The 12,084-nt window shown below is 38.5% G+C and overlaps 1 protein-coding gene across 3 annotated transcripts; it reads left to right on the forward strand.

Moving 5' to 3' along the window:
- The first annotated feature begins 2,878 nt into the window (after window positions 1-2,878).
- Window positions 2,879-11,647, forward strand: LOC108890196 (uncharacterized). Of its 3 annotated transcripts, none has more exons than XM_051067511.1 (12): window positions 2,881-3,614; window positions 4,297-4,926; window positions 5,225-5,330; window positions 5,705-5,782; window positions 6,495-6,658; window positions 6,752-6,866; window positions 7,158-7,258; window positions 7,506-7,620; window positions 7,825-7,899; window positions 8,440-8,594; window positions 10,001-10,109; window positions 10,623-11,647. In XM_051067511.1, the coding sequence occupies exons 1-12, from the start codon at window positions 3,551-3,553 to the stop codon at window positions 10,714-10,716; spliced, it is 1,806 nt and encodes a 601-aa protein (XP_050923468.1). In that variant the 5' UTR covers window positions 2,881-3,550; the 3' UTR covers window positions 10,717-11,647. The 3 variants fall into 3 exon arrangements, with proteins under 3 accessions (XP_050923469.1, XP_050923468.1, XP_018542537.2); XM_018687021.2 differs by having other exon boundaries at window positions 2,883-3,614; window positions 9,998-10,109; XM_051067512.1 differs by lacking the exon at window positions 10,001-10,109 and having other exon boundaries at window positions 2,879-3,614.
- Window positions 11,648-12,084: the final 437 nt, after the last annotated feature.

Consider the following 12,084-nt stretch of genomic DNA (forward strand, 5'->3'; position numbering starts at 1 on the left):
GACGTTCTTTAATTTGGACAGTTACCAATTGGATTACATTGCAGCAGCTGTTTGCAGTGGCAGGATACGCTCAATCATTTACACCTAAAAACATGAGATAATTAGGCCCAGATTCAGAACATAGAAACTATCAATTTCTTAGTTTGGAATTCTTATTTCCATCTCAGGCAAGTGGCAAAAGACAAAAATGTAGTTTCAGTTGGACTTTAAATACCATTTTGTGAAGAATAGTCATAACATTCAATTCAACAATGTGATACTAACAAAACAAAAGGACATGAGCAGATGCTCTGCTGGTTTTGTGGTTAAATGATTAATTTCAGAACAACATGCACAAACCCACAAATAAAAGCTCTGACATCTTTCTGTGTGCCAGCAGGTGTTTTCAGCACAGAGTGAGGTTTTATCAGCAGACAGAAACATGCAGTGGACTGTCCAGATCATTGTTTCTCTCCTGAACGTTGTATGGATTGTCTTCTTTTTACAGCCTGATCCGTTTTTAGGTAAGAGAAGCTCTAAGAGGTGTTTTCATTGCACTTTATTGGTTTTAAATGTAAAGTGTTCATAATAGTTGCTAAAGCATTTATGTGTAGTATGTTTTAAGCCTGTGTCAGTCATCAGATGATTTATGTTGATTTGCAGTGTTTGTAGAGAGGAGAAGCACTGACGGCTCTGCTGAATTTTGTGTTCAGCCTCCATCTGATATGAACTGGACATCAGCTGTACAGTCAGTCACCATCACCGCTAATAAACCCAACAACACCAACACAACAGCTGAAGGTAGGTCTTGATGAGCAGTCAATTCATCTATTTGTTGTCCTCTTCACACTTTACCTCCATATCCTAATTTTCTAATGTACACCTAATATACAGGGAAATAGTATTTAAAATCTATGTAACTTTTATATATTTTATATTTCATTTTGCTCTGTTTGCCAAACTTCACATTTGTTTTCTGCAGAATCTGAACCTAGAAACCCCCATGAAGACATCAACTTACCTAACATGAACCAGTGTCCTCAACACAGTCAGTGTAACAAGACAAATATACAACCAGAAGACCCACACACCACTCCTGCACCAGAACCCAAACCTGAAGTAAAGTAAGTTAATGTGAGCTATTAAAGCTTCACCTACAGCTGTTTACAGGGAGGTTTTAGTGCAGGTTAAAGAAAACTCCTCAAAGTCTAATCCTGTGTCTCTGTGTAGCACTATGAAACAAGTTATTACATTTTATTCAAGTTGTTACAGTATGAGTTTAGTGGGAACTTACTTATAAACTAAAATAAAGTACAGCTTTTCAAAATCTACCTTAAAAAGATCAGAACTGTTAAGACGTCAACAAACTAGTTCTTGTCAGGGAGGTTCTACGACATTCATTCAGTCATCTTTGCAGAGCTCTCCCTCTAGGTCCCCCTGCTGGCAATGAATGAAGTTAACGTTATATGTGTGGAGCAGTGAAATATGGTGTGTTCAAGTCTATTTCATATAATAACCACTGACTGCTGGTTTGGGGAATCGTCTGACGTCTTCATTCCAGTCCTCCTCCTGCTGTATGATCATGAGTTTTGGAAAGACAGACAGACTCAGCTGATGTACAGACAGACAGATGCTGTATTTGTGTTTATTAAAAATGTATAAAAAAACATCAGGTAATAATGAAACAACATCAGTGTGGGATACAGAGTGTGTTCTGTTAATGTGAAAGCCAATCACACGTTCTGCACAGTATGTACTGTTGGTTTTGTGGTTACATGATTAATTACACATCTCTCCACATACTGCAACACAAACACACCTGCAAACACACAGTGTGTCAGTAGCTGTTCTCAGTAAAGACAGAGTGAAGGTACATCAGCAGATAGAAACATGCAGTGGACTGTCCAGATCACTGTGGCTCTCCTCAACATCGTCTGGGTCGGCTTCTTTTTACAACCACATCCTTTATCAGGTAAGAGAAGCTTCCATTTGCTGTTTTAACCACAAACATTAATAATGTAAATAATGCTATAAATTCAGATGTTGTCATTTGGCCTCATGGTTTTTCCATTTCTCACTTTGTTGCCTTCAGAGGATTAATGTGTTACGGAATTGGCAGTAAAATTCAGCACGTGCTATTAAAGCTTGACTGGGTTTTCATTTGCAGTGTTTGTAGAGAGGAGAAGCACTGACGGCTCTGCTGAGTTTTGTATTCAGCCTCCATCTGATATGAACTGGACATCAGCTGTACAGTCAGTCACCATCACCGCTAATAAACCCAACAACACCAACACAACAGCTGAAGGTAGGTCTGTCTCTGCTGTGGATATCCTCTAAGCTCAGGTCTTAATGTGGTCTCTCCATTCACACTGTACATAATCGCAAAAAGTTCACGTCGCATTCTGTCTGACAGTGAGCAGGGAGAGCAACCTCACACTGCATGAAACTCACTCCATCAACAAGACCAAAAGTCAACGTGACTGTCAGTGCAACTACACAAATATGCAACAGAAAGACTTAGACCCTTCACAGCTGTCACATATAGAACTCAGACCTCCTGCACCAGGATGTAAACCTAAGATAATGTAAGTCAGTGGTGGGATAATGTTAATAGTGGAAGCATTTTTAACTGCTAATAGCACTGGTAATGTTTGCATATGTCTGATTTTTTACCTGCTAGCTTGACGTTTCCAGACAAGGAAGTGTGTATGGATGTGGAAATCTACTTTTCTGCTGTCGGTCCACTTGTCTCGTAAGTTCTGGATCTTTAGCTGCTCTTGGACTAAAAGCTAACATAAAGGATGCCACTCTTTATGTAAGAGAGTATTTGGCATCAAAGGTTTTACAACCTGGTCTTGCACTGACATGTATTTTATATTTACATATATCAGAGACTTGGATGAGACAACTCAAGCTAGTCCTGCTCCTGAGCTGCGACTGACCTCCTCAGAGGTCACTACAGCCTCTGGACAGATGACTCCCAGCACCTCAGCAGCAGCTCTTTTAACACAACCCCCCATCCAAAAGGCAGACAGACAGAGACCATTTTTCCCCCTAAAACCTTGGCTCAAAAGGCAGCTTAGAGATGCGTCTGAAAATACCTGACACAGAAGGATCCATAGAAGGATTTTTAAACAGTGGGTAAATGGTGGCATGGTCAGAAATCTGAGGCTGAAGCAGCACCGGCTCATCACAACTATACAGCTACAGACTGGAAAAATGTAGCCTGGTTTGATGAATCTGGATTTCTGCTGAGGCCGACAGATGATGGGGTCAGAATTTGGCATCAACAGCATGAATCCATGGAGCCAACCTGTGTTGTGGCAACAGAATTTCCATTTTTTGTCAAAGTGTAGTGCATGTTGAGTAACATCAACTCATACCAACAGCTAGATGTGAGTACTCTGGTGGGCGAGGAACTGTTTTCCTGTTGCAACACACCGTTAGACCAAATCTTCAGCTTCAGAACTTCCTTCCTGCTGAATAATCAGATTATTGACATCTTTTAAGATTAAGAACACACTGTCCTAACAGCCTGATTGAAATGTTGGTGGAATGATCCAGATCCACGATGGTCCTTTTCATCGTCAGTAAACTGCTTTTGATGACTCTTCTGCTCCAACCAACTGAAGCGAGTGAGTTGAACTGTTAATCTTTTTACAGACTTTCGTGCATAAAGTTTAATCTTTACAATGTTTTCAGGCTGTTTGCATTATTACCTTCAAAAATGAATAACACATACTGCTCTGTTGAAGTATTATAACAATGAAAGGAATTAGTATCAAGAAAGAGTATAATATGATCACTAGGAATACTAATAATTGGTTTGTATCTGGGGATAGGATATGGATATGTGATTATGTTTTTGATGGAGAACAATATTACTCTGTTCATTCTGTTTCAATTATAGTTCTGATAAAATATGCAGTGAAAATCTGAACTAAAACTCAATTTTCAAGGTTTTTCAAGGTGAAATTTAAACTCCTAATTTCTTTTGTGTGAACTGTTCATTTTGTCAACTGACACAAAATTAATATTTTCTTAATTTTTAAAAATAAAACAATTACATGAAGAAATGTTGAGAAATAAATTATTATTTCTATATAATTCATTACTCCTTACATGCTGTTGAAAATAGTTTGCTGTACACAAATTTATGTCAACTCTAAATTGTTAGGTTTGTGTGACCTTAAATCAGAGTTATCAATCAGAAAACACTGGAAAACCCTGCATTATGCAAAGTAAAAAGGACTCAGATGCCATTTCATTATATTTTCGGTGTTCCTTCATCATTCAAAATTATCTTGTGATGTTTAGACAGAGAATGGAAGACACACACAACACGTAAACCTGAAAATTCTGAGCGTTTCGGGGAGTTCTGTCTGCGTATTTCTGATGACTCTCAATGGACCAGCTCCAAGCCAGGTACCCAGCTGCCCACAAAGTCAGCTCATCCAACCAAACAACCATCTCATCTACCCAAGCAACCAACCCAACTACCCAAACAACCAACTCATCTACCCAAGCAACCAACCCAACTACCCAAACAACCAACTCAGCTACCCAAGCAACCAACCCAACTACCCAAACAACCAACTCATCTACCCAAACAATCAACCCAACTACCCCAGCAGCCAACCCAGCTACCCAAACAACCAACTCATCTACCCAAACAATCAACCCAACTACCCCAGCAGCCTACCAAACCAAGCAAGCAGGCCCCAAAACTACCTAAACAGGCAACCCAGCCAAACAGGGACTCAGCCCAGGTGTTTGAACAACCAACAACTGAGACAACCTACTTTGACGATGAGCTGACGCAACCACCCACACAATCAACCCAACTGCCTCAACAGACAACCCATCCAGACCTACTGAACATTGTCACTCAGGACTCCAGTGACACTGTGTTACCAGTGATGGCCCCCATAGTTCTACCTGGGCAAGGTGAGAGCCATTTTCTAATATTGATTGAACCTGCTGTGAAGCTAAGTTATCTAATACAGATTAGTGTTTTGGTGGTTGTTTGTTTTACACTGCTATGAGGAGAACACTGATAATAATGTTTAATTTTATATTATTCTAAATGTGGTTTCACCAGTTCCCAACAAACTGATGTCCAGTAATTACTCATACTTAAAATATCTTTTTAAGTAAATCTTTTTTATTATTATTATTATGGAGAACATATGATCCACAATCTATAAATAATGTCAGTTGAATATTGTCTTTGAACACCATCAAGGATGTCGCTGCAAAAAGGAAAATATAAAACAGCCAGCTGAACCCTCCACAGTAATGAGTGTAATGATTTGGCTCCCCACCGAAACATGTAGCTCAACTGAGTTCATGTGAGTACTGTGTGTGTGTGTGTGTGCAAGTGAAATTTTGAGAGGGTGTGTGCATATGATAACATACATACATACAACATACATAACTTAAAATATTTTAAAATGATTAAAATTTTACCATTGGCCTCACCTGTGTTTTGTAATTGGTGTTAATTAACAACTGTTAGCGTGCTAACATGCTAAGCTAAGATGGTGAATATGTTAAAAATATCTTGCCAGTTTGTTAGCATTATCGTTGTGAGCATGTTAGCATGCTGATGCCAGTATTTAGCAAAAGCACTGTTACAATATAACCTCATGGAGTTGCTAGCATGGCTGTAAACAGATGAACAAAATGTTTTGCAGTTGAGTAAGTCTTTGCTCTTGTTTTCTAGTGAGACAATGATGGATGGTACAGAGGTTTGTGTGACTTCAATCAGTCTCTTAGAATTTATTGGCGAACAAAATTTAAGGTAGGCCAAGTCTGTACTCTCTGAAACCGGACTCATAGTAAATCTCATCAGCTATATGTTCTCATCACCAGCTCAGCACAGATTTGTCCATTGTCTATTAAACTTCTCTTTTAATGTCTTTTTCTTTGAAAACGTAGAATTAAGATAAGAATTAGAAAATGTATTTTCCTTTGTTTTGAGATATTTCTAAAGTGAGTCCATGTAACTTTGCTGGAGCAGTATCCTCTGAGGCCACAAGTGACAATTACAAAATGATGGTAAATCATAAAAAAATTGTAAATACCAATAGCACAAGTAGAGAAGAGTAATAACGTCAGTGGACTGAGTCAGTAATGTCACATCGAAAGCTAGGTAACATTTAGGCCTGATGCAGATGCAGCATCAAAAACGTATTTTAAGAGGAGACCTGTTGTTTCTTCTTTCAAAAGTTACATACTCTCACTTTAAATGTTGCAGTGAAAATGTTCCTATCCAGCTACACTCCATTACTTCATCAACTTAACTCCACTTCCTCCAATTCAATTAATTCTGTTTAGCAAGTCATAGAACATTTTTATCCTAAGCTATAATATAAAGCTCAATGTGTTCTGTAATATAACTGTTGCAGTGATTGTGTAAGTTTTTTTTTAATTTGATGTCACCCATTTCCTTATTGATGATATATATTTTCCTATAAGTTGATTGAAGGATATACTACTTGTCCAACCCACAGCCACTCGTCTAATCCTGCAATTGAAGTAGAACAGATTGAAGAGCCTCCTATCACATCTCCTCCTCCACTGGACTCCACTACTCCACAGCCTACCTCTGAAACCATTCCCAACGAGGAAAAAAAAGAGAATTCCGGTCGTGGCCTGAATAATTTAAAAGACAGATGTGAGTCTTGAAAGAACATTTTTTCATGTAACATGATGACAGTTACTGTGATGCATTTCATAGATTACTGGTTTGTCTCATGTGGCTTCACAGTGGCTCAGATTTGTGAATGGTGCAACCTCAGGATCAACATGGAGGATATTGACCCAAAGGCTGTTCAATCCCTAAATGTGAAGATGCAGCCATTTCTCTGTCCTGTCCTTATTTAGTAAGGATTCTACAACTATTTTTCACAACAGTTTCACTTTATGCTATTCTAACATGGATGTGTTTGGACTGAGATTACAAACAGATCCAGCTTAAGTTGGCAGAATTCAGTATTTAACATAAATTGACATAGATGGATAAAGAGACTGCAATTTTCTCCTTATGACAGTGATTAGCAGATATCGTGGAAACTGGAAACATGGAAACTCATATCCATTCTCCTTCAATTGTGTGCAGAACCACATTGCTATATAAAGAATAATGATACTTATTTCTCTCTGTTATCTCACAGTGTCAACCTGGAGGGTGATAATGTTTCGTGTTGGGGCCAGCCGCTGTTGGAGACATTGCTGGAGAAACTGGAGGATCATTTTGGGCGGGCACTAACAAACAGTTTGTAAATGTGTCCTTTTTACAGTTGTTTCAATGCTACTTCCACAATTAGAGACTCCAACCAACAGCACAAAACCCAATAATCAATTTACTATAATGTAAGACCCAGAAAAGCAGCATAGAACTATTACATTCTCTGCATTTTTTCTATGAAAAAAAAAGAACTCATTAGTAGTAACTGACTTATCATTACAGTTCCATGCAGCACAAACACAATGTGTAAAAGTCGTCTTTTATCTCCTTCAAGTTGTCCATGGATGCCGCTGCCAAGAGAGCGAGAAGAAACCTCCAGCTGAACCCTCTACAGTCAAAAGCATAAGGATTTGGCCCCCCAATGAAAGGTGTAGCTCAAGTGAATTCATGTGAGTGCCATATGTGTGTGTGTGTGAGAGAGAGAGAGAGAGAGAGATAGACAGTGAACTGAGCACCATTCACAATTTTTTCTGAAATAACAGTTAATGTAAAAGTTTCTTCCGTGATTTTTCCTCCATGTGTGGTAATATTGGCACAATGTATTTTTCTGCCCTTTGCTGCAAACTGAACTGGCTCTAACCCTTGTTTTTCAGTGAGACACTGATGGATGGCAGGGAGGTCTGTGTGGCTGCATCTAGCCTCTCAGCATACCTTGATTTTGCTCTTCAGTAAGTTCCATGATAATATCTGTCTAAAAGAAATCTGATGTACCTCTAGCAGAGTCTAACCAGACAGATAGTTTTGTTTTATTTGCCCAGGTTTTACTGGGAGGTCTTGGAGAGTACTAGTCAGCCTGTGGAAGCCTTTGTGTTATTATGCTCCAGTTTCTCTTCTTCCTCTCATCTGTGTATGTTCCTGAAGCTGATAGACACACATTTGTTCCCTCTGTTGACTTTGTAGGCGACAGTGCTGCTTCTAAAGTGAGATTCTTATTCTGTCTGAACTCACAGTAAGAAAATAAAAAAATACAGAGCTATCACATTAATCAAAAATGACATTTAAACAGTGTATCAGCAACATATCCAGAATCAGTGTCAATAGGTTTAAAATACTTGCTAACACTCGATGTTTCTGAAGCTTATCAGATGTTAGCCATTCCCTTGCTGATACCCCCGGTGCTCTGATGGATGTGACCTAAATGTAACATCAGTAATCGTTTCCTGTAAGCTGACTTGTTAATAAGGATGTATTACTTACCTATCCCCCAGCCAACAGTATGTACCTGTGATTGAGGAAGGGCCTCCAAGCCTGTCAGAAGTAAAAACCGATACATTACATTTTGACTTTCTACGTGAGCAACACTTACCCCTTCGTAAGAGGGAGGAAGGAGCACTCCAGCGAGCAGAAATCCAACATGTAGTAGGTGAGTTTTACCATGAATGCACAGTAGTCTTCATGTAATGTATGGACAGACAATTTATAGCATTTGGAGCAACAGGCCATCCTGCTTTAGCTTGGACATGCCACTGTCACACTGATGGAGGTATGTTTTGGGTCATTATCTTGCTGTGGGATGAAACCCTAACAAACTTGTCTGACTTCCTTTGTTAATGGCCTTTTCTTGCCTTTTTATCTGGTTTTACACAGTACTAGCTCCTGCAGTAAGATACTGTCCCAATGATGCAATAAAGTAGTAAACAAATGTTACGGCACCTATATGAATTGTTCGCATCAACTTCCTTTAATGTACTTCCACAAAACTTTTGACCAGTAGTATGTACATATTGGCCTTATGATGATTGGTTAATTCTTGCTGCTGCTGACATTTGGTGTATTGCTGCTGTGCGCCACATGAAAATGGTATGTTGCTGATGTTCCACTGGGAGATGTTCCACCAGCAGGTACTGTATAAAACCTGTAGGTTGATGTGTGTCCAGGGTAACATTTTGTCACTGGGCCACTTGTTACTGTCAGGGCTGTTTCTAAGAGTTGACAGGGTTTGGGGCTAACCTGTGGGTCAAAAGCTCCTTGCAAAATTTGCAGATGAAAGTTTAGAGAGTCCAGCTATTGCCATTTTCAAAATAAAAGCCTTGTTTTTCTACTGGATTTCTAAATTTATGGTAACATTACATTGTGTGGTTGGTGAAGACATGCTTTTGGCCAAAAACAGGCCATCACTTTGGACTTTATGTATGTGTCTGCTTTCAATTCTACAGTAGTGCCAGTAAAGACGCACTATTAGTACTACAGTGCTATTACATCTGCAAGCTGTTATGATGCTAATCTAGTCAGAGGTTTCATTTCAACTTGTCAAAGTAGGAAGGACTCAGGTGTTACTGATAACATTAAAGATGGCTCTTGCTGTTGCTGGACATGACGCTCTCTTGCAAAAATGTCAGAATCAGCAGCAGATATCACAGTATCACACGGTAGTTAGAGTTGCTTAGCTAACATTAGTTAAACCAGAGGCTCTCAAATCTAGGATACTCTAGAGTATTGTCATAAACTATGGTGGCTAAACTGGCAGAGCTAAGTGAGTGTATAGCAAGCATACCATGACATACAGTTTTCATGTGGCATATGCTAAGAAGAGCAGCAATATAACATATCACTAAGAAGTGGCATATGACAGTAAAGCAGAGTGGAACACCACTGGTAAAGTCAGGAAATGCATATTTCTGGAAATTCAGATAAAGTGTATTGACATAAAGTAGACTGGGACCAGAAGCATAGCATAATGTGATAGCAAGAGACTGTATATGTAATTTAGTAACTGAAAAAGTGTAGTTTGTGTTAAGTTACTGATTAAAGGTTTATTTTGTACAGCAGTGGTTTGCATGAGATGCCTTCCCACTGAAAACTGGAACAACATTGACTCAAAGGACGTACAATCCCTGAGGATGCATGTCCAATCAATCGGCTGCCCTGTCCTCCTTCAGTAAGACCGCTAGTACTATGACACCAACTCTTTCACACTTACTGTTAATTTCAATGTCAGACATTGATTGATATCATTTTAAATCATTGCACAACTTTAGTATTTGTCAATTTAGGATCAGTTCCAATGAAGACAAGCAGTGATGTAACATGGTCATGGGTGGATTATGAGACAGTTGGCTCCTGGACACAGACATGTGTCTTTGTAGTCATTTTGTGTGAGTTTGTTGTTGACTTTGCATCTCTTTGCAGTATTTTTAAGTCTCTTTATTTTGTGGCCATTTTCTTCTGTTTGTAATTGGGTAAATAAATTTAGTCTCTTTGTAGTCATTTTGTGTCTCTTTTTAGTTGTTTGACTTTTCAACAAGAAATCTAACAGTCACTTCAAATGGAAGCTCTGGCCTGTGCCTAGTAGGCCCACTCTGTAATCCTTCCATGAACATGGTAAGCTTTTGCAGTTATACAAAATATGCATTACACACTATATTTAAAATATATGTCTTTTGATTCACAGTATCAGCCTTAAAAATAAAGAAGAATTCTGTGTGGACTCGTCCCAGCCATGGTTCGGGACTCTGCTGGACAAGCTGGACATTCAAAGCACCTGAGGAAGAAGTCTCAAATGTGATACTCTGATATGCCTGTGATCCAGTGCGGGACGGATTTCAGAGTCGGGTACTTTTGGAGAACCATAGTGTGGTGTGAAGGATGTGAGGTTTGGAGTACAGGTGATGACAGTATGTATTGTATTTGTAATCCCTATGTGTTTCCTCATGTTTAGATACAAATATACTGTCTTTTCATTTTCACAGTAATAGGTTAGAAAACTGTCTGATAATGGATATCTACTAGATGTGGGGGGAGTTTCATTTATTTCTGTCTCATTTTCAAAAATATTTTATTTTTTAGTCATCTAGATAAGTGCTTTTATTATTGATTACTACATTTAACCAGTAGATACATTTTAATAATAGGTTAACTATACATATTAATTTATTGTATACATAAATTTGATACATCCATTGTTTTTCTGCTGCAAGTAATATGTATTTCTGCTCTCTCTGCAAACTTTGATAAATGATTTGGTTTTCAGTGGCTAAGAATTATGCACATCTACAAATACTCATCCATACTGTGAATTCTCCTCTCAGGTGTCTGAATAAATGGCATTGTGCAATAGTGCCATCTCCTGACTAAAAGTGAAAACAGCATGCTATACCTGACGTGGTGAAGCACTTTCCTCTGTGTGAATTCCTCACAGAGGATCTTATGATCTCTGCATCTCATGATGAGACAAAAGTGAAACTGTGTTCAGTAGTTTCTTAATGTTTATTTTTATTAATTTGAATATGCATTCACCACAAAAAGCTCAGTGTTATGGTAAAGTGAGATAATGTGCCAGAGATGGTTAGAATCACGTTTCAATTAAAGTAATAGTTCACTTTAGAAAACTTTCAGATGATGACAAGATTATTTTCATGTCTGGTTGGTGATTACTAGTTAGTTGTTTGTTCAAAATTAACGCTGAAAAAAACCCCACTTATTTTTCTATAGCTTTGTGTGTACAATTTAAACACGAGAACTTTGCACTAAGCCAGACTCTCTGTCTCCCTCTGTTTCCATTCTTTATGCTAAGCTAAGCTAAGCTGCTTCCTGCCCATAGCTCCATGCAGAGCACATAAACATGTGAGTGGCAAAGATCCTCTCATTTTTCTCTTTGCAAGAAAGTGAATTAGAGCTTTACCCTAAATGTCGTCCATTCCTTTACAACTTTATCTGTTCATCTAAACTCTCTGTTAACCATTTTATCATCCTCATGGTGACTTCAAGATTTAAGGTGGAGACGGCTCTTGGCCATTGTTCGCCAAGAAATAGTTAGAGTGTGTAAAGTATTTCTTTTTCTGTATGGATTAATACAATATGTTAATCAGCGACCTTTAACCTCTGATACTGTGTCGTCTGATTTCACTTTGAGA

Source organism: Lates calcarifer, unplaced genomic scaffold (genome assembly GCF_001640805.2).
Source record: "Lates calcarifer isolate ASB-BC8 unplaced genomic scaffold, TLL_Latcal_v3 _unitig_169_quiver_1121, whole genome shotgun sequence".
Taxonomy (NCBI): domain Eukaryota; kingdom Metazoa; phylum Chordata; class Actinopteri; family Centropomidae; genus Lates; species Lates calcarifer.

Coding starts and splice junctions, on each gene's coding strand:
- LOC108890196 (XM_018687021.2), top strand. CDS start 3,551: ATGGTCCTTTTCATCGTCAGTAAACTGCTTTTGATGACTCTTCTGCTC. Junction 3,615..4,296: donor GCTCCAACCAACTGAAGCGA/GTGAGTTGAACT, acceptor TGTGATGTTTAG/ACAGAGAATGGAAGACACAC. Junction 5,331..5,704: donor TGTAGCTCAACTGAGTTCAT/GTGAGTACTGTG, acceptor CTTGTTTTCTAG/TGAGACAATGATGGATGGTA.